This window comes from Poecilia formosa, unplaced genomic scaffold (assembly GCF_000485575.1).
Source record: "Poecilia formosa unplaced genomic scaffold, Poecilia_formosa-5.1.2 Scaffold2, whole genome shotgun sequence".
Taxonomy (NCBI): domain Eukaryota; kingdom Metazoa; phylum Chordata; class Actinopteri; order Cyprinodontiformes; family Poeciliidae; genus Poecilia; species Poecilia formosa.
Genome location: NW_006799941.1, coordinates 1,680,763 through 1,703,703, shown reverse-complemented (window position 1 = coordinate 1,703,703; position 22,941 = coordinate 1,680,763). Strand labels below are relative to the sequence as shown.

Here is a 22,941-nt window from a genome sequence, read left to right as displayed (position 1 = left end):
GTAAATAAATTTTGAATATGTATACACTTCAATCTTGCACCAAAAGCAGTGAAATTAGGATCCATGATGAATGTGCAATCACAAGAAAGTGTTGAAGAAAAAAATTATCTTGAGTTTGGGAATCACTCTTCTTTTTAGTGTCTTAGCTATGTACTTCAAATTGAAGATTTATTTTTCTTTCTGTTGTTAAAAATACTCAAATGTATAACCGTAAACAAACTGCAGAACCTGAACTAGTGGGAATTTAAAGAGTTGTATTTCTTTTTTCATTTTTCAACATGTAACAATGAGTCCTTATTCCTGTCAGGGCGAGCCTGGAAAGCAGGGTTCTGCTGGTGGTCCTGGAGACCGTGGACCGCCTGGACCAGTCGGACCTCCTGGGCTCACTGGTCCTGCTGGAGAACCTGGTAGAGAGGTAAAGGAAAATCACCGACACAAAGCATGTGCTTGATTGAATCAGAAATGGAAATTCAAATTTCACACACATAATTGAGTCAAAGACTTCTGATTTGACTCAGACTCAGAAGTGAAGGCAGGTTGGAAAGCAGGCTCCATATGCATATATAATCTTGCAAAAGGGATGAAGTTGAATAGTTGAGTGTTTATCTTAACTGTAGCTTTTTAATAACATCCAGACAATAGTGGATGGTGGATTGATCCAAAACATCGATAATATCTACACCAAATCGATACCAGTATTAGATCAATACTAGTGTGGTAAGATCGATACTTTAGTTTCAGATTCTGTCTTGAAATTTTATTTAGATTTTATGTAATAGTTTCTCAGCACTACCTCAAAATAGGTTTTGTTTTGATTTGCTCACAAATGATATATATGTTTTGCACTTTATTCATTTAGGAAAAATGTGCATAAGTTAGTTTTGTTTTTAAAAATGTTTCTGCCTATCATGTTAATATGTTCTTAAAATAAAATAATTCAAAGGAAATACTACAAAACACCTGAAGGTCAGAAGTTTGATGATATATCGAGCCTAAAAATTAAAAAGTATTGTTATTAGTATCGATATCAATACCAATATAGATGATATTGTCCACGTATTTACTTTGTATCGGATCAATACCAAAATGTGCAAGCCTCTTTAGACATAACTGCATATTTACATTTCTAATGGATTGATGTCTCATTGTTTTTCAGAGTAATGTAAAGCAGCTCATAACAAGTTTTGAATATTAAATTTTCAAAGATTACAACGTATTTGCTAAATGTTTGTGCCAAAGAGAAAAAAAAATACAGGATTTGAATTTCCAACCTACAATAATGCATTCTTAAAGAGAGACTAGATGCCATGCATTTGTAAATGCTCATCAAAGACTTTAGAGTTGACCCTCAAACACTTGAGACTTGACTTTGACTTTGACTTTGGAAAATATTCTTATAAACATCTCCGGACTGGATACGCAGCTGTCAACCCACTTCCTGTTTCATGTGAGCCATTGAAATTCTCCACACTTTGCATCACTCATCCATTTGCATTTTGTCCTATTATTGGGTTTGGCTGCAGTGGGGCTCATTATGCAGCCAATATTCATTCAGTAGGACACCTGGTTAGAATTAATTACCACTTCATTTTGTCTAACAGGGCAACCCTGGATCTGATGGACCTCCTGGTAGAGATGGTTCTCCTGGAATTAAGGTATAATTACAAGAGGTCAAATCACCTGTGTTGTATGATTTTGTTGTATATTTTGATTTTGATTATAATGTTACACACCTGTCATTGCCATCAAAACAAGTCAGAATTGTCAGGGAAATGCTGACAATTCTGCAGGATGAAATCACTTCATCTCTGTCATGTTTTTCGGGTCCTTCCTTGGCAAATTTGAGCAGGATCTACTCATTATCCTGCCAATAATAGTGTCCATACCAGACGGAAGAGTTGTTACCATATAGACACTGATTGTATTAAAATAAAATGTAATTGAGAAGGAAGTGTCCAAACAATGTTCAATGAAAGGCAAGCTGCATGTTTTGTTTTGAGAGTTTGTTGTTACAAGTAATATTTTTGCAACTTTTTACACCATTTTTATTTAAGACATTTAAAAATCATATATTTTAGCAAATTAATTCACGCTTGGTGTCTTCACAGTCTTTATGACACTCCTTTCGCTGCAGGGTGACCGTGGCAACACCGGTCCTGCTGGTGCTCCTGGTGCTCCAGGTGCTCCTGGGGCTCCCGGCCCAGTCGGTCCCACTGGAAAACAGGGAGACAGAGGGGAGTCTGTGAGTAATGACTCATATCTAATCTATTGCACAAGCAAAGTCACATGTTTTCCAAAAGCTATTTTAAAAACTCTACCAAAGCATAAAAGTTTTTTTTTATGTTATATTTCTTTGAAGCTCATTTCTGCTATAGCTGAACATTAACATATTGTGTTACAAGTACAAAGAAGGTTTTTTCAGGTGTTTCATCCCCGATAGACCTTATATCCAAGACATAAATTAACTTTTATTGCTTTTCTAATTTGCATAATATTAATTTAATGCATTTCATGAAGCGCTTGCTTTTTTTTAACCAAATTTTATTACTAATGTGTTGTAAAATACTCTACAAAAACTTTGTTACTGGTAAACTTCTAGGCAAGTCAGGTGTGTTTATATGTTTATCATTTCATTTTATTAGGGTGCCCAAGGACCAGCTGGACCTCCAGGACCTGCCGGTGCCAGAGGAATGCCTGTATGTGTCCTGCACTGATAACTTGGAACAACTTCCAGTCAAGCAAAAATGAATATTCATTGTTTACCTTCTTTCTGTTCACAACCGTCACCAACAAATAAGAGTTCATTAGCATGCTTTAAACTTGTTCTTAGGGACCCCAAGGCCCCCGTGGTGATAAGGGTGAAGCTGGAGAGTCTGGTGAGAGAGGTCAGAAGGGGCACAGAGGTTTCACCGGTCTGCAGGGTCTCCCTGGACCACCAGTAAGACGCCATATCTGATCTAAAACATTGCTACACTAGTCCATTGTTTGTTTCAGACTTAAGGTCTTATTTCCTGTGCTGTCTCTGCATTAGGGTCAACCTGGAGACCAGGGTGCCACTGGACCTGCTGGGCCTTCTGGACAAAGAGTGAGTACAAACCCAACCAAACATGTTGCAATTAAAGCAGTAAAATGGTTTTAAATTGAAAGGAGTCTTGTATTTCTGTTTATCCAGCTGAGTGATTAGTCTAGTTATGTTCATGCTTCCGTCCTTCAATAGGGACCACCTGGACCTGTTGGTCCTGCTGGAAAAGACGGGTCAAATGGCTTACCAGGACCCATCGGACCCCCTGGACCTCGTGGTCGTACTGGAGACTCTGGTCCCGCTGTGAGGAACATCACTCCCCCTTTTTGTTTGTTTTTAGCATGTTTTACTTTCCTAACTAACTTCTACAGAATAAAATATATGCCATCACATGCTTAATTATCTTGGTAAATAGATGTATATATCAACCTCATATTCAAGACAGCGATAAGGGCGATAGATAAATAAATAGATAACAGCCTAAAGAGTGAGGCTTTCGCCATGCAGCTTCATGAGCCTTAATGATGCTGTAAACGCTGCTACATGCATCAGATCTGTAATTTAGTTCAGTTGAAATTATTGCATACAGCTCCTTTCAAAGGTATCACCACCTCTTGAACTTTCGTGCTGCAGCCACAAACTTCAAAGTATTTTTTTGGGATTTTATGTGATAGTTAAACACAAAGTAGTACATGCTGGTGCCACTGTATGGAAATAGGATTTTTACTTTTCATTTTTCTGCAAATAAATGTGTAGTGTGTCGTATGAAAAGCTTTACATAAAGACGGTTGAGATTGCATAGAAGAAGAGAATACGATTTACCCAGCTTTACCTCTGTTCTGCAGCAGGGTCCAGTATGTGCAATTGAACCTTCTTCATACACACACACACGCAGAAATACCATCACTTCCTTTTGTTTGCCTCATGTGCTGACTTAGGCTTTTCTAGAAGGATTTCTTCTACCAAACTCAGGTCACCAAAGAAACACACATTCAAGATCTGTTTCTTCACTACACCATCAACCACTGGCATGAAGTAATTTCGGAAAACTTATCCTTCATTTGAATTATTTGACTGTAAAAATTCAGAAAAACGATGCAACTTAAAAATTATTATGATTAATAATGATTAATAATTATTACAAACTATTTTAAAGTAACTTTTAATGTGCTTTCCCAATTTATTGTCTTCTCTCCATTTTATTTCTACATGAAGCTAATTATTAAAGCATTATTAAAAGACCATTTAACTATTAAAACATCCCACATGAGGAAGAATATTGGAGACTGAAGCAACTAAATGTGTTGCTTGCATTGCTCATTCCAAGAGGGACATCCTAGACAGATAATTGCTCAACCCACAGCGAGAAATGAGAAAAGCCTTTTTGATGTGCTTGTTTTTTTGTGTACTGTTTGTTAACCCTGGCAATCAGTTGACGTTGTTATTCAGAATTGTAGCCTTGCAAAAACCCTCTTCAGAAAATTGTGTAAAATTACATGTACATGTCTTGTTCAAGAGAATGAAGAAGAATAATCTAGCAGTGAATGAAAAACACAAGGATACAGGAAATCTACAATTCCTGAAGTAAAATAAAATGTGTTCTTACTTTCTGAATTGTTTTCAGGGTCCTCCTGGAAACCCTGGACCCCCTGGTCCTCCCGGTCCTCCCGGTCCTGGTATTGACATGTCTGCCTTCGCTGGTCTGGGTCAAACAGAAAAGTCTCCCGATCCCCTGAGGTACATGAGGGCAGACCAGGCCGCAGGGAATCTCCGTCAACATGACGCAGAGGTCGATGCCACCCTCAAGTCCCTCAACAACCAGATTGAGAACATCCGCAGCCCAGAGGGATCCAAGAAAAACCCTGCCCGCACCTGTAGAGACCTGAAGCTCTGCCATCCCGACTGGAAGAGCGGTGAGTGACAACGCAAGAAATTGGCTGAATTGGGGTGAGACAATGAAGCAGACTGCGTCTAGTCTGGGGAAATAAAGTTTTGGAAAAATAGGAATTTGACAGAAATCTTGTTTGCTCTGGAATATATTTGTCTTGTACTGATTTAGAGTCAGTTTTTACAAGACTATGCAAAAACATGCAAGGCATTCCAGCTGTGCAGAAAGAATAATGTCACCCTGAAGGCTATTGCTCTGTTTTTGTTTAGGTGAGTACTGGATTGATCCAAATCAGGGCTGCACTGTAGATGCAATCAAAGTTTTCTGCAACATGGAGACTGGGGAGTCCTGTGTGAACCCCAAACCTGCCAAGATCCCACGCAAGAACTGGTGGTCCAGCAAGAGCAAAGAACGCAAACATGTCTGGTTCGGAGAGGAAATGAACGGAGGATTCCATGTAAGATCTGCAACCTGTTTTAGTTTTCTTAGCTTGTAAAATATTGATATTTTACAATATTAAGTTATGGCACAAATGAATGTTTTGCATGGCAAAAAGTTCAGATTTAGAAAGTCAAACTTAAAGTGAAAATATCTTTCAAACGGAAAGATATGCTGCCTAAAGCTAAAAAAAAAAAAAAAGCAACAAGTAAAAATATTTTTGTTGCTCTACATTTATACATGCTCCACTGCTACAAAATATACATAAGTGTGACTCAAATGTGTTGGCAATGTCCTAACAAGATCCAAATCCAACTCTATTTTATTTATAAAGCACAATTAATAAAACTATTAATTACCAGAATATGCTACCATATTCTGGTGAAACAGAATATGGTATTGCACTGAAACAGATAAAAACAAGACATAGACAATATTAATGGCATGGCATTAACTATTGCTATTAACGATAAACTATCCTGAACATTCATTCGCACACATTTTCTCAATATAAAAATAAAATGAAAGAAAATAGTTCTCAAACATTGGAAACATTGAAAAGCACTTCCTAAGTAAACTTTACTTACTTACTCAAAGAGCTAACTTGGAAACTTTGTTGCTTTATTTAGTGACTCGTTTGACCCCTCTTGAAAAAGTGCCAACCAGCAAATTTGGCAAATTTTTCTTGTGTTAGTCGCAACTTTTAGAGAGCCTGGTGTAAAAGCATGCATCATTCTTACTCAAGGAGCAGTGGGTGATCTAGAGGGCCCCAAAGCACTTACAGACATCAAAGTCTTCACACATGAATGCCTCCCAGCTGCAATCAGAGCAGGAGATGTTCAACCTCCTGTGTCCAGACTGAGAAAGAGTTATGTATTTGTGTTGTTTACTTTTTACCAGACAAAAATCCCAAAGTGCTTTAGAATGAAACATATACCACACAATAAGACAAACATTTCACAAAAACTACATTGGTTTCAATATGACTACTCTTTTCTCCTACAAAATCGATTACATTATTTAGCTATTTCTAGCTTGTGCAAGGCTTAAAGATCAAAGGCAACTTTTTTTAAGCGTGTTGATAGTGAATTTTTAAAAAGGTAACGTCCCAACAAAAATGTAATACCTTCATCCTGACAAAGGTTCTGCATCCTTCATCCCAGGACACTCGCATCATACAAAAAACAGCTACAAACCAAACATGACACACACAATTTAGAGTCACTGCAGGACATTGATAGCTAAATATCATGGAGTTTTCAATATCTAACACAGATGCCAAGACATGAAACAGCAGCTTTTGTTCAGTTACAAGAAATATGTTGTAAAATTCAGAAAGTGAATATAGGAATCTTGCTGTGAAATATAAAAAATATATATATATTTCTGTGACGAATACGACATATTTTTAGATTTGGAATACATGGAATCAAAAATTCAAAGCATTAGCTCATTTAAAAACACTAGATGAAGCACCAGGAACATAACCTGATGTGTTATTGTCTGTCCAATGCAGTTCAGTTACGGTGACGACAGCCTGGCACCCAACACCGCCTCCATTCAGATGACTTTCCTGAGGTTGCTGTCAACAGAGGTTTCCCAAAATCTCACTTACCACTGTAAGAACAGTGTGGCCTACCTGGATGCTTCACTAGGCAACATGAAGAAGGCCGTCCTGCTGCAAGGCTCCAACGATGTGGAGATCAGAGCCGAGGGCAACAGCCGCTTCACCTACAGCGTCATGGAAGACGGCTGTGCGGTATGCGGTCCTGCTAGTACAATATTTGTACTCTCTAGGGGGCAAACCAAATGCTAACATTTTTCTGTATGGCTTTTTTTCCCCTCCTGCAGAGACACACAGGACAGTGGGGTAAGACAGTTTTCGAATACAGGTCGCAGAAGACCTCCCGTCTGCCCATCGTGGACATTGCCCCCATGGATATCGGTGGAGCAGACCAGGAGTTTGGAGTTGATATTGGGCCAGTTTGCTTCTTGTAAAGAATGAGCAGCTGCGAAGAGGAGGAAGAAAAAGCGGCTGTTTGGAAAAAAAAAAAGTAAAATAGGAAACGAAAGAGGAGCACGCGTTGGTGAAAAGGCGAGGAAGAGAGAAAAAGAAAAATCAAGACACTTTTTTAAAACATGGGACTTCTTTTCTAAATAAAAAAGTGCTTTTCCAAGTTGAACTCGGTAGGATATCTGCACTGAATGGCACCAACAAACTGTCATTTATGATCCATCCGCAGCATTGCCTTCAGTCATCTCTGCCCCACCCCCCATGGACACCCTCCTCTCCCTAAACCCTCCCTTTTTCACTCTTTGTGAACAGCAGCCCCACCGCCCCCCTCACACACACACACACACATACCCAATATCTATGAACAAAAAGGAGGAAGCATGAGGAGAGAATAGGAGCTTACCAGGGAACAAGAGAAAACAATGTGTTGGTGTTATTTATTTATTGTTTAGGTTAGACTCCCAGGTGTGGTAGGACTGAGTTTGTTGCAAAGTGATAAAATATATATATATATTTTAAAGAAAAAGAAGCCTCATCCGCCAACTTCCTCCTGTTTTATGATCATCCCATTATTCTTGTCACAAACAAAGAATTTATTGTTCTTTGAAACCAAAAATACTTCATCATACCATATAGAATGTGCAGTTGTTCCTGTTTCTCCAACCACAGTGTGTATCAAAATTACTGTGTACTATAATAAAATCAATGGTGCTATTGTTGTAAAACAGTTTTGTGTTTTTAAGCAACCTGATACTTTGATATAGTGACTTGTATGTATATACATACATACATACATAGAGAGAAAGAGCGTTCCTTAGAGACCCTTTCGTTCTGGGATTTTGGATTTCACTGTGATTTATGACCGTTCTTACATGAGCAAACATGACTGATAGAGTTTTGTAATCAATTTAGTTAGGAACAAATTTATTTTTATTTTTCAAACATTTGATTTGGCTTCTTAAAACTACCTCACAGTAAAACAAATCTAAACTTTCACAGTTTACACATATCTTTTCAAATCGAGATAGGTATATTTGGTTATATAATAATCTCTGCTGCCCTTCATCCAGTGTGACCTGCGTCCCCTCCTGCCCCTCACACACCACACACCCTCTGCTTCCACGTACAAACACACACAAACACACTGAGTGCACTTCACTAATGTTCCAGTTTCAACTCCAGCACAGAGGGTTCAAATGTGTGAGGTTGTGTATATTTTTTATTATTAATAATAGAACTATTAATAATAATAATAGCATTATTATTATTATTTTATTACTATGACCATGACTTGTTTTTGTTAAGTTTTAATTAATGTAAATTGGAAATAAACGACAAAAACCAAGTAACAGACTGAAGTTGAGTTTTATTGAATTTCCTGTTAACGTACAGTCAAAAATATTCACACCCCAGGAGTATTTAGTTAAATGGGAATCATTTAAATTGATCAACATGTTCTTCTAACTGGAAGTAATAACATTTTAAATCTGATAAAAAATGTGTGCCAAAAGCTAAACATTAGGGTGATGGCACTGAGATCTTTCAACCTCAATCATCTGGAATGTATTGCAAAAAAATGAGTGGAAAAAAATACCAAAGTAAATATGAAAAGTGCTGTCAGTAGTTACAAGAACTGTTTTATTGCTTAAACTCAAGAAAGGTTTTTGTTTTCAGCTTTTAAGTTGTTTCCTTCTATCACTTTTATGTATTCTTTATATCCTTTTATGTATCCCAATTTTCAATTATTTGTTTTTATACTTTTAACGCATCCATCCAACTTAAATCAGACATCTAGAAATCCAACTTATGCTTCCCAGAATCTCTCTCTACGTGTGTTAGACGGAGATACGTTTGACAACATTAGATGTTTAATTATGGGGGGAATTCCTCCATCGTTAATCAGCTGATAATACTCTGTTACTTTAGTAATTCAAATCAATTTAGTTTATTTATATGGCATCAATTCACAACAAATATCTTAAGGCACTTTACCAAAACAAAATTCATTTCAGTTCAATCACACAGTTGGTCCCAGTTATCAAACAGGCTTAGTTAATTATTCAAAGTAGGTTAAAATGTTTCTAATTTAAGTGTTTTTTTTTGTATGTTTGTTTATTTTATGTTTAGTTTCTTTAATTTGCTCCGTAATGATATATATATATATATATATATATATATATATATATATATATATATATATATATATATATAGCCATCTTTGTCTATACTCATTTATCTCATTCACAGCATGATGCTGCATTGACCGTGTTTCACTGCAGGATGGTTATATACAGAGTTTTTTTTGGCACATTTATCTGATAAACCTAAATAAAATACACTAATGTCATAAGCCTTCAAATGTCACTGACTAGTAGCATCAAGACGGCCAAAAACACACCAAGTTAAATAGCCAAGAGTCTGAAGGTATCTCCAGAGAAACAGCAAACAGCTACCAGTCAGGTGGGTTATGTCACATCGACCCTTCATGAAAGAGTAGTCAAAGAAGACTCATTTCAATTTGCCTCAAGCTGTGTACACAATAAACCTGTGGAAGAAGTTGGTCCAGTTAAGATGAGAGCAAAATTGAACGCTACGTGTGTAAAATTGAACATCACCCCAAATCCCCCACAGCAACACATGATGATGGAACCATCATTCTATGTGGATGTTTTTCTTGAACAAGGGCCAAATACAAGGCTACCCTGAAAGAAAGTTTGTTGGAGGCTGCGAAAAACTGGAGACACATTATGTTACATTTTCAGCAGGAAAACCACCAGACAGGGCCAAACTGAGGTGGTTTAGATTTAAGCATATTAATGTAATAGTTAAAACTTGAACATACATCTAATACATCTTAATACCCTTTTAAATTTTTGCCAAAAATGCATAATTTTCTTCCGTTTCCCAATTAAGCACACCTTTGTATTTGTCTATCACAAAAAGCTCTACAAAATAAAAGCGTGTGACTTCTTTTGCAAGGCACTGCAAAAGTTTATTTAGATTTGAATCATTTGTTGTCAGGAAACAATAAAGGAAAGCAACGATTCAAACAAAACATCAACATAAATAAACGAAATCCCACAGTTAAAGACTATAACAGGTAGACATATTTAGATTTTGAGGTTTGGCTTGTCAGAATCATCAGCAAGCAAAAGTTGGTCCAAGGTTTACTCAATACAAAATGTGCATTGAAGGATACAGAAATATGTTGCATGAAATTTAGATGAATGATTTATGACAAACGGTAAACACCCACATTGCTACACACCCTTGTTTTTTTAAAGGTCAGAGTTGTCCAACCTTATCTCCCTTTTAGCCTTTGGTTTACCAACGTGATAACGACTGACTCTAATTCAAAGAGTAGACACAATGCAGCCAGCCTTTCTCTGTGGGTTACAACACATGCACACCACATTTAGCACATCACAGTTCACAGGCAGGTGACCTATTCTAAGTTCTGCTTCTGCACCTAAAACGTGCCGTTTGATAAAATCCAGGTGCAGTTATAACAGTCTGATCATGAATTTGTACACAATTGTTTACATATTAAGCATAAATCAGTCCATTCAGTTCCCTATTAATTCTTTATTTTCACAAAGTAAGAAAAAATGTTACAAATTTATGGAAACATTGACCGAAGTAAAGCAGATATAATTTTCAAGATGAACAACTGATTTGTTTTGTTTGACACTAATTTAATAAAACAAATGTATGGCTTCAGTTGCATCCTATTATTTCTGCAACACAAAAAAATTTAATTATTATGTAAGCTACATATAGTAATAACATCATACACAAGACATGGGTTGGAATGAGATTCTCAGGTGTCAAATTCAGAGGGCTGGTTTCCTGCGACTCTTTGATGTGTCTCTTGTCGACACACCTGAGTGCTTGAGGAGGTAACTGGACCATTATATATATATATATATATATATATATAGTTTATATTGTTTTATGCAAGTAGCATACAGTAAAACCATGTTATCCTGTACCATGGTTTCACAGTATGCTATTACAGGCTGCAGCCAGCTGTTTGACCGACATATTGCTACCAAAAGTTATGGATAAGGTTCCTTCTGTTTGTTCATCATTCCAATTTTTGTCCAACTTTGGGGACAAGAAAAAAATTTACTGGGTTTCTTTCAACCAGCTTTGTGGCATTTGGTAGCAACAGGTGGGGTTGGGGGGAGAACTGTGTTTCTTCATGCTGGAGAAAACTCTGGCGGGTCAAGCACAATTTCTGGCATCTCATTCAAAATTTTTTGCTATTTTTCAAACCACCCAAAACCTATAATGCGATGATACTAAGAAATGCAATGCTCTGAAAACAAACAAAAATGTACATAACACTACACTTACATGAACTCTATTTTCATTCATCTCCCAACACGTTTACTCAGGTGTAATTTGAATGTCAAGACACTTATTTGAGTCATTCTTTTCTTCAATTTATTCATTTTTGGTCAAAATAAATGTGCAAAGAACATTTGATGTTGTGACATTAATGCAGATGTATAAATTAAGGGAACAATATTTTGAACCATTTCTCTACATTTATAATTGCCAATAGAAAGGGGTTTTGTTTTAGATCTCTTATTGTAGCACGGAGGAATTGCATTAATATTTTAAGACATCACTAACATATCCCGTTGAGGACGCTGGAGTTATTTGTACAATAAGTATGGTTGCAATACCCTCATGAAAATCAATCAAATGTGGCTGTTAATTCAGTGGGGTTTTAGTTCAATATGTGGAGAAAAATGGAGAAGAAATTCACTAATTTAGACAGATTTCCTAACATGTTACAACAAAATGTTTGACTCTTTTAATAATAAGTGATGTGATTATTTTCCCAGTGTCTTTAAAAATGGAGGCAGATCTGATAGAGTCCATGTGGTAAACTATGGAGAACAAAAAGCTCCAAAATGAAGAAAGCAAATAAAGCATTAAATTATATTTATACATATTCAAATTAAAACAAACCTGGAAATTAATAAATCTGATTTACCAATATTTATTCAAATATTTCAATAATTTATTACATGCAAAATCATATAAGTAAATGAAAAACAATTTGAATGTGAAGTCATATGTTGAAATTTGATCTGACTATTTCAGCAATTACTAAATCAATTTAAGCTTTCTTCGCTGTAGTACACTATAAAATACTTTATACTGTCACTGTGGCTTCTTATGTAGCATGTAAACTCTGGGACCTCTGGCTTTGACTAGTAGAGCTGATCTTCTGCAGCCCACAGCCATAAGATAATTTAAAAAACTCTGAAATTTCCATGTCATACCTAAAATCCATGTAGTCACGTTTATCAAGACAATAGTACTTACTTAAATAATTTATGCATTTGTTTTGTTCATTTCATGTTTGAGATCTTTGTTGAATTCTGGCAAAATTAGACTCCCGTAACCCAAACACAAATAGGAACTAAAGCAAAACCTCTAGATAGCAACCCATTTCACTAACTCAGCTCAAAATTTCTTTGTACCAATTATTGCGTCTGTTGAGATTTTTCAAAAACTGTTTGCTGCAGCTTAAGGACAAAGCACATCCTCTCCTGCTTGTCCAGAGTAAATTTAGATGAGTAGTGTGGTGTTTGTCTAAAACTGAAGGCCTGGTAAGGATCTGTGCAAAATCAGGGCTTTCAAAGTAGGAATGGCCGTGACAGTGCCTAAAAACACCACATACACACACACATGTATGCGTGCACACACACATACAGATGACTCAAACAGCATCTAAAGGACACACATCTGAATTTGCACACCTGACAAACACACTCCAACTGATTAGTGCCTTTCAAGTGTTCATTAGGGGTCAGCTGGTCAGCATCTCCTAATTAGAACCTAATGAAAGATAAAAGACCAGAGTACGAGGCATGGAGGGAGAAGAAAAGAGGGGCTACAAAGGGAGACAGAATGTTATTAAGTTCAAAAAGTCTTTCTCCATACGTAGTCCTGCCTTATCTTTACCTGCTGCGCTTTCATAACTTTTCCTCTCCTCTCTCAGTGCAGAAAGTACAAGTTGAAAAATATGTCAAATTTTGTACTAAAACTGAAAAACAAAAACGTCATAAGAAAATAAATGTTTAGAATAAGAATTTAAAGGAATAATCAAACTTCTGTAAAAGGTTAATTCCCTCCATAGTTGGTAACTTCAGTAACTTCTGTTAGCGTTTCAGAGTCACGTTCCATAAATATGGCATCTGAATGTTAAGTTTCAACAGCATTCAGCTCAGAAGCCCGTGCTCAGCGTGTCTGTCTCTGTAGGGGTCTTACGTGGGCTGGGTAGACTCTTCAGGTACTCCAAATGCCTCCGGGCCTCAGCCTGGTTCTGCCGGACATAGTACACAACGTACACAATGACCATGAAGAACCACACAAACATGGTCACGAGCATGGCTACATCCGTGGTCTTCCTCTGCAGGCTGCAGAAGTTCACCCCGGAGTCCAGCAGCTTGACCAGCGGCTGACCTGCGTGCTCGCCTGGTGATCCCGGGTCCTCCCACCGGCTCCCCTCCCCCACGCCCCGCACGGAGCTCTCGCAGATGATCCCGTTCACGGTCTCGGGCTCCAGGTTCAGAGTCTCCATCAGCTCCTGCAGGGTGCAGTCACAGTGCCAGGGATTGTGATAGAGCCGGGTCTTGGCGCGAGTGGACCCAAACTCCTCCCTGCTGGCCTGCCTCAGCTGGTTGTGTGAGAGGTCCAGCAGGCGCAGGTCAGGTCCCAGGTGCCGCAGGGCCCCGGAGGAGAGAGAGTCGATGCGGTTGTGGGACAGGTAGAGGTCCCGCAGGTGGACCAGGTGGCTGAAGGCACTCTCTGGGATGTTCCGGATGTAGTTGCGCTCCAGGTGTAAGGAAACCGTCTCTGGTGGGATCCCCTCTGGGATTTCCCGCAGCCCTGCGTCCGAGCACAACACAGTGGCTGTCTCCCAGGCACAGTGGCAGCTGTCCGGGCACTGTGGGGTTGCTTGACCCCACAGGGTCGAGAACAAGAGTGACATGCACAGCCATGAGTAGAGATCCAGCTTTTCACCTGTCCCCCTTCCCCTTCCTCCACTGACGGCGCCACATCTCTTCTCACACAAGCTTGTGCACATCGCCTCACCATATCCCCATGACACACATCAGATCCCAATCAGACTCAGGCTGTTGCTACAGGAGAACCTGGCAGGTTGGGAAAAAGGGGAACAGAGTAAAGAAGAAAATCTGGAAACACATTCAATCAAAATGAGCATGCATGCAGAGGATTATATAGAGGAGAAAAACTTGCATTACAGAAATGAAATGAGTTTAAGATCCATCCAACACAAAAGGGCCTTTGTAGAGCAACACTGCAGTGAATCATGCATAAAGCTAATTCTTTGCATGACAAACATCTTGCATGGTAGCTAATCCAGTTATAACACCAGATTTCTGGAAAATGCACCAATATATTTAACTACAGTGGCTTCCTCTTTTAATCACAGTCTGAGCAGCTGTAATGATAGCCTAAGTGGCCTAATAAGGTTGCAAACCCCTTTTGCATTTCTGCATTAGAAGAACACAAATCATATAATGCAATTATCTCTACTCTACCCTACCTTCTTTCTGTTCTGTCCTTCAAGACCAGAATAAAAGGTATCATATTATCCTGATCGATACATTTTCATCTCATTTACCCTTCTATTCATGTCTCTATGATACCAGGGCTGCTTAATCACGCTGCAAGGGTTAAGCGTGCTACGCGCTGTAGAGATGGAGGCTAGAGAGAGAACAATCAATAGCCCAAGCATTGCCTGTTAGACTATTAAGGACAAGAACATCAATCCTGGATGAATCTCACAGTGTCAATAAGTGACAATAGTGGGAAACAATCCTCTTGCTGTAGTCTTGGTGTTACCATCTGCTCACCACTCATGAAACTGGAAGGCAAAATTTAAAAAAAACAAAAGCAATGTGCAAAACTCTGTAGATTATGGTAAATATTTCATGTGAGTTAAACTATTTCCAATTGAACAAGCCTCATATTTGCATGTTGTTCTGTTTCATTTGTTTGTTTTTTTTAGTCTGTCTATCTCTGTAGACATTTTTCATTGAGGCTTTCTCTGACGATTCAACCCGATGTTTCCAGAGCCGCTTTGTTTTTCTGAGGCAAGTGCATCCTTCGTGAAAATGATGTCTCTATAGGACAGAAATCACAAGAGATTGCTTGGATTTGATTACAAGAGAACCCTCTTAAATGTCAAGCACCCTGTGTTTTCATAATAAAATCAAAACTGTCATGCGTCTCTAGTCTCCACTGTAAATAGAAAGAATATGCTTAAAGGCTGGAACCTCAGACTTTTTAGATTGCTCTAGGTCTGTCTGATATACTCAAATTAAACTGGTAAAATGCCCAGTATGTCCAGTAATATTAGGTGGAAATTTCAGGCACTCTTCATGATTTTAATTGATATATTGAATTAATATATGCAAATTTCCAATTAGCAAAAAAAAATCACATGATTCATGAAAATAATGGGAATGAGGAGGGTAGGAAAAAGAAACGAGCAAAAGAAAATACATTTAAATTATAAATTAAGTGTTTTGAATGTTATGTGTACATTTTTTAGTACTAATAGGAAGTTAGATGAGTTACAGGCTATTTTATTTTTTTACATTTGCAATTAAAGTTTACTTAGGTTTAAACTGCGTTAATATGGATGGAAACTGCCATAAATGGCTCTGATCAAAAGATTCCAGTGTTTTCTTTTTGTTGCGTGCTTTGTAACTTTTTCATGCATAAATTATACATAAAACACACCATTTATAATATAACTAATGTTTCCAGAAACCGTTTCTCTACACTATAGACTTTTTGTTAAATGAAAGCCCACTACAGCGGCCACTGTACATGTGGAACACATTTTACGCACACAATACACAATGTTCGGCAAAACTATCTTACCTTTAAAATAGTTTAACATGAAGTTTGACTCCATATGGTGGATGAAAGAGGGGTTGATTTCGGACTCCGTTTGTAGTTTATATTCGCTTTTCACCAAAATCCCCCTTTTCTGCGTGGATCCATGAGTGGAAACGCTGCGCTCCGTTGCCCACAGACGGCTCCATCTCGGACTGTCTCAGCGACGGAGGCAGTTTTAGCTGTGAAGATGTGGGGCAAACTCTCCCTCCTCCTCCTCCTCTTCGTCCTCTCTCTCTCTCTCTTTCTCTCCCTGAGAATAGGTGTTTGTAAAAGGTAAATCCACACACGGAGGGTGTGCCATCATCACCTCTCCTTACCCGCGGCATCCATCTCGCTTTTCTGAGAGCACGCTACCTCCATGAGCTATTAACTTAATTACCTTTCGCTATAATTAGATTCTTAGAATAAGTCTTCCAGAAAAGCTGAGTGAATGGGGACAGGTACACACAGAGATAAATTAGAAAAAGACTCCAAATAAATAACAGGATCACATTTAATTTAAGCTACACACCGCAAAGTGGCGGCCACCCCATAAAATTGCTTTTTATTGCAGGAACACATACTTGCACTAAAAAGTTAAACCTAACCTCATTGGAGAACAATTAATATGTGGAATGTAATGTAATAATTATTTTTAATAAAAGCACTAGCAATAATTGCTACCCCTGGAGTTACGCTTTGTGCAGCCTCTCCTCCCCCCTTTGTCGTAAGAACATAACTCACTCTTCTTTTTCAACATTTCACAAGGTGGAAGCAATGCACAGAGATGGAGAGATCTTGACTATCCCTCTTTGTGGAATCTGTATAGATCATTCAGAGTCCTGGGTCTTCTCTTTTGCTCTGCTCCCTTCAGCTCAGCAAATAGGTTTTTCCTCAGGATTTATGCCTGTGGACTGTGATGGGGGGAAAAAAAGGTTGATTTTATACTAAGTCAACAGGGAACCATTTCTGTGCTCGAATGATCATTTTAGATCACAGAAGACCTTGTGATGACCTATTTTCACTTTCCTGAAATATTTGCGTTTAAAATGTCCTTGGATTGAAGAGTTGCATTCATGCCATGGACTTTAACAAGAACCTTTGGCAGAGAGACATCCTTACATCATCACACAGCCTCCATCATAGTTAACATGTGGTTTTCCACACTTCTACTTAACAGATTCACCTGGAGCTCAATTATAGTCTCATCTGACCAAAGAACAGCTTTAGTGGAAATTCCAGTTGAATTTAGCAAAAAAAAATAAATAAATAAATAATTTTCCTTTGTTCGTGTAATTTCTTAACAACCAATTAGCATGTAGAGGGTGCCAAATAGTTGTTGTGGACATTTGATGACCCCAAGATGGTGTTCTCTAACAGGTTTACTCTTAACTTAACATCCTGCCCACCGTGTAGCTTAAAAAGTAGGGCATATTTTTTTTAAAAAATGCCCTATTTGAAGGGATCCCTGGGGTAACACCAATGGCATCATTGGTGCTTTTGCTTAAGTCAATTATTTCTTAACAGTTTTTTCCAGACCCAGTACATGTGCTCAAATTAAAAGCTTGATTTTTAGAGTTTCCTTTATTTTCCCCCAATCTTTGCTCATCTTTGCTATTTGCTCCAGTGATACTTTTAAGACATCTTCACCAGGGTGCCAGTAGATTAAGCCAGAAATATGCTGTATTAATTTCTTCCGTTTCTTCCTATTTGACCTGAGCTGTCTGAAACTTTCTAACTTAAAGCAGAACTGAAATATGTCACTGAAGGTGGATGCCAAGTGAAAGGAAAACTTTTATGACCTGTAAGTGATGGACTGCCTCCAAAAGGATAAGTAACAAATCAATATAAGACTATCTTGAGTGATTACTTTCATTCCATGATGACAAATGTTGGTCCTGGTGGGATAAGCCTCTTCCAGGTAACTGAGCCAGTTCATTTAAAAGAAGGAGTTTTGTTAATCCTACGTACTGACATACAATCTTATTTGGAGAGTTTTTGACCCAAGCTCTGTCTAAAACTATCATCAAACACTACCGGATGAAATAAACATTTTCAGCAGCAAGGCAATTTAAAGTGCTTAAAATTGCCAATATGGTGTTACTTTGAAAGTAATAACACTGTTAGCTACTGTTTTTTACGTAATATCCACTATGACAAATGTTCCTCTACCAATTAAACAAATGTTCCCAATGTTTGTAACTTTCAAGGCAAAGACAAACTCGGATAAATAAGTTTGGATGTCGGCACGTGAAGAACTAGGGTTTTACTCTAATGTTGAATGAACTTTACACAAATCTCAAATTATTACAAAGTCAGCAGAAATTGTTCATCCACTGCTTTTTCTTGTTGTACATAATTGTTAAAAGTGAGTACTATTTTAATTCTCTAATGAAATAGAGTCATCAGTGATTCATTCCAGAGACTCGCTGCTTGACCTTTGCCATCATGATGCAGCCACCACCATGCATCATCATGACTCATGGTGCAAAATAATATAAATCAACTCCAGAAATATAAATCTGAATAAACTAAAACCTACGGGGGTTCCCCCTCCTCCCCCTCTTAATAAATAAAACAAGTTCTTTCACAGCACACGTCACACTGTTAAGAAAAATATTGAAGGCAATCACAGTTGGGCGCACAGCTGTGCAGCCTGATAGAGCCAAAAGAAAATAAGCAAGATGTGGCTCTTGTAATCATTTCTTGTTTCGTCCTTGTTTACTACTGGAGGTCAAACAGAGAGGGGCCTAATTCGTGGCAGTGTACTGAGAGTCACTGTATATCAAGTTGAAAATGAAGATCGACACGGACAGGCAGGGAGGCAAGTGCACTAATTTACAAACACAAGGGAGCCGGGACACCTGGCAACCTTGAGCTTCACAGACATCGTCATGAAATAACCACCTGAATAGCGAAAGCATGAAACGCGTGCAGGTGTACCAAACAGAACAATATATGTACTGCAGAGAAATATTATTTAGGGGGGTGTACTTTAGGTCTGGGGTTTCTTATCTTTTACAGCAGTAAGTGTATTGGCCCTTCAACAGGAGAGCCCTCAGGGGGAAAAAGGACAGATCTGACAGTCGGGATGGCTCCTCAGACTCCTCATCCTCTCCCCAGCATGTCCCACTTCCATCAGTCTCCTAAAATCTTTAGCAATTCCACCCCTGACTAGAATAGTACAGAGTGCTGTGACACCAGTTCCTCCTTCCTTCTGCTTTACATATTAATACTGGAGAAAACTGTGCCCTTGATAGGATATTGCCTCTGTTTGCTGGAGTGAAGGCTGTGGACAAGCTGAGTTTGTATGTTTTCAGACAGAAAACAAAAGGGTACATAATGAGGAAGGAAATAATGGCAGAGAGAGAGAAAAGAAAGTCTATTTTTCTGGGTTCCTGACTGAGAATGAAATCCATGATGACGGGTGAGAAGTTTAATTTTGCAGGAGGAAAAACAGAAATGAAAAAAAGAAAAACCTAGGGGGGAAAAAAACGGCTGAAGCGGGAACACGAAGTGTCTATCTAGGATGATCTGTCAAGGAGAGCCTCTAAAAGATGTACATGCCTATGAGCAGTCTGCTGCTGACATTGTTGACAGTGTGAAGTCTTCTGGAAAACCCGGCTGCAGTGAAGTGAAGCCGTTCAGCATCATCTGTTTGGGTTGGCCGCTGTCCTCAGAGAGGAAAACACTGAATGAACCTTAAAACAAATGTGTAAAAAGGCGTCAGATGGAAAAAAAACCCCTGATAGAAACCTGACAGCCAGAGGGAGAAATGCATGTCTTCGTTAAAATGTATAAAAATAAAATCCTTGTTCAAGTGAGAAGGTCTCTTGAAATAACAAATATCAAAGTTTACAAAGCCTCATCATCAGAGCGATTGTCATTAATGTGGGACTTTAATTGATGCAATGATGTTGTATTTGACTATTCTTTTTTCACAAAAGATACACAAATAAATATAAAGACCAGAACCGGCTGCACAAGTTGGAAGTGGATTTTCTCAACTCCGAAAAGACTCAAATTCACATATTCTCAGTAATATTTGAGTAAAACTCTTTTAAAGAAGCCCACTATAGTTAGCAAACTGGGTACAAGTACATCTGGTGACGGGAGCTTTTGACTTAAGTCAGATGAGCTTTTGGTATTTATGAGGTAAAATTGAGCAAGATATTAAGAAGATGACAGTAAACCAGAAAGAACTACTAGTTCGTTATTCTCCATTCATAGAGTCTGGCACTAACATTAAATCCAACATAGCCATATCTAGCTGTAAGCCAGAAAACCAATTGAATTGTCTAGTTTTGTACTCAATGGCCAGGTCAATCACTATCAGTAATGCCATCTGAATGTATGTTTCTGCATTTTATGCATTTAAGCGATAAGAAATTTGTTCACAAGTAGATGTGCATGCATTTACTACTGGGAAGATTTCAGTAAAGTTAAGTCAATTAATTCTGACTTAGTGTCAAGATGATTGCATAGATTACTCCCAACTTTGTTTCAGTTTCAACTCGACTCACTTTGCACCAGCATCAAGACAGGCCATCAGCATGATACTACCATCATCATGCTTTACAGCTGATGTAGTGCTCTCAGGTCTGAAAACCTCACCTCTGAAATATAATTCATAAAACGCTTCTTTCTTGGTCACCTGAGTTTGCTATTAACAATGAAACTAATGTGTCTTGAGTTTAGGGGGGTTGCTTCTTTTTCCTTGAACATCCAAACCAATTTAATTTCAATTGAGGGGAGCAGTCTGGGTCAAATGGTTGAAATCTGAAAACGGTTGGGTGCTCCTGGAGAGCAATGATCCCAAAAAACACATCAAAACTTTTGCAAAGATGAATGGAGAAAAATTGCAGCATTCAGATGTTCAAGCCTGACTGAGACCGATCCACACAGACTCTAAGATGTGACTTCAGTCAAAGGTTTATCTACTAAATACTGAGTGATCATTTATTTACTTATTTTATGTTAAATATTTTCATTTAATTGTCATAATTTGTAGAAATCAGTTTTCACTTTGGCAAAAAAAAAGTTTATTTTCTGTCATTTTCTTTTGTTAAATGTTTTTGATTATGACTGATTTGTAAAAACAAGAAAAAGGGTAAAACATCAAATGGGGTGAAAAACATTTATTGGGACTGTTTTTGTTTATTCTTTGACCCTTTGACGTTAGGAAAAAAATAGTTCAAATTCGTAATAAAAAGTCAGAAATTAACGTAACACTCTTCTCAATGATGTGTGTAAACTCCTTTTTATCAGCGTATTTATGCTATACATTGTGTGTAATTTCATTCCAGGTATGAGTCCAAGAAGAGTATGTCAGGCTTATATTCTGCTGAGGTTCTTCGTTCTTTTTTTCCACTGTTTGGCCAACTGATATTTTCTTGTGCAGGAGTCGCCTAAAAAAAAATGCTTACGACTAAGGAGTATAGCGCAGGTTCACTTGCTGTGTCATTAGAAACTGTAGATGGAAAACTCTTCCCTGCTGACAAAACAAAGTATTAGCAATTTTTGCTTTGTAGGTAATGTGGGTAGCAGGCCAAGGATGTAGTGCTGACTGGTTCTGTAGGCAAAAATAATCTGAAAAAAATAAATAAACATAAATGCAAAAAGCAGAACACACCTAGCCATTTAGTTTACCGTGCACAGCAATAAGGCAAGAGCTCTTGAACATGAATAAGCTTAAGGGCCGTGTGAGTAAGAGCAGAGTGGCAAACAGAAGCTAAAATCAATACACTGTTGGCTGCAACTCAGTTTTTTCCCTTCTTGTCAGATTGATGTTTGTTTCACTCTATCCCCAATTACACTGTTCTGATGAATACACCTCCACCGTGTCCCGTTCTGCTCAGACAGGGAAGCTACTGAGGGAAAAAAAAAAAGTTTCCTTCTGCATCCTCTCAGAGAAAACAGCGATACTTGGCACAAAGTGAAACATTTGCCATGTGACTTTAAAAGGCTGTTACACAGGAAGCTAGATGAGATGGATACTTTGGATTCGGTCCAGCGCAGAGTGATGGCCCCAAAACTTGTGTGCATGTGTGTAAGTATGTGCTTCTGCGAGAGAGGAAAATTAAAAAGATGAAATGTAACAACAGTGGTCTTCCTATCAGAAATGGCAGACTTTACTTTAATTAATTGGTTTCCGTTGGGTTTTCACCAAAGTCCATGTTTTCTCTAAAGAGTTTATATGAGGAATTTGGGAAAACTAATCCAGAAGTCTAATTGTTAGCCAGCTTTATCCATTTTTTATCCAGTTCTGATGAATTTGGGATCTTCATTCTGTTGGAACTCCCATGTGTCTAAAATTCAGCCATGTATTTCAAATCATCAACCGGCAAGCATTAAGGTGGCGGCATTACACTGAGGGAGTATTTTGTTGCAATATTTCCAGGCTCATACTTCTAAGTGCATGGTTTAATGAAGGATTATGCTCAGAATTCTCCAATTTCACCTCAAATCAGCAGCTTTCTCAGTAAAACTCGAATGCAGACTGCGTGTTGGCCTGTGCATCACTGATGGACCAGCGACCCGACCTGGATGTACTTCGCCTCTCGCTCAATGACTGCTGGAGAAAGGACCATTCTGATCCTACCAGAACTGGAATGAACTCAAAAACTTGTCTTTAAAATGTCG

General features: G+C 38.2%; 2 protein-coding genes across 4 annotated transcripts in view; one reads left to right on the top strand and one right to left on the bottom strand.

The window, feature by feature from the left end:
- The window catches only part of col2a1b (collagen, type II, alpha 1b), a 49,720-nt gene extending 42,330 nt beyond the window's left edge, over window positions 1-7,390 (top strand). For all 3 annotated transcript variants that reach the window (XM_007549035.2, XM_016670252.1, XM_007549027.2), the window contains 11 exons: window positions 308-415; window positions 1,602-1,655; window positions 2,135-2,242; window positions 2,643-2,696; window positions 2,831-2,938; window positions 3,032-3,085; window positions 3,218-3,325; window positions 4,647-4,935; window positions 5,180-5,367; window positions 6,865-7,107; window positions 7,200-7,390. In XM_007549035.2, coding sequence (XP_007549097.1) covers window positions 308-415; window positions 1,602-1,655; window positions 2,135-2,242; window positions 2,643-2,696; window positions 2,831-2,938; window positions 3,032-3,085; window positions 3,218-3,325; window positions 4,647-4,935; window positions 5,180-5,367; window positions 6,865-7,107; window positions 7,200-7,346 — 1,461 coding nt within the window. In that variant the 3' untranslated portion in view covers window positions 7,347-7,390. The remainder of the gene's footprint in view (window positions 1-307; window positions 416-1,601; window positions 1,656-2,134; window positions 2,243-2,642; window positions 2,697-2,830; window positions 2,939-3,031; window positions 3,086-3,217; window positions 3,326-4,646; window positions 4,936-5,179; window positions 5,368-6,864; window positions 7,108-7,199) is intronic.
- Window positions 7,391-7,579: 189 nt separating this feature from the next.
- Window positions 7,580-16,931, bottom strand: LOC103135962 (leucine-rich repeat-containing protein 3-like). The gene is made up of 3 exons (XM_007549012.2): window positions 16,303-16,931; window positions 13,057-14,540; window positions 7,580-8,506 (listed from the first exon to the last, which is right to left on the bottom strand). The coding sequence occupies exon 2, from the start codon at window positions 14,471-14,473 to the stop codon at window positions 13,610-13,612; it is 864 nt and encodes a 287-aa protein (XP_007549074.1). The 5' UTR covers window positions 14,474-14,540; window positions 16,303-16,931; the 3' UTR covers window positions 7,580-8,506; window positions 13,057-13,609.
- Window positions 16,932-22,941: the final 6,010 nt, after the last annotated feature.

Bases quoted from the DNA above. Each gene is read 5' to 3' on its own strand.
- LOC103135962 (XM_007549012.2), bottom strand. From the start codon at position 14,473: ATGTGCACAAGCTTGTGTGAGAAGAGATGTGGCGCCGTCAGTGGAGGA.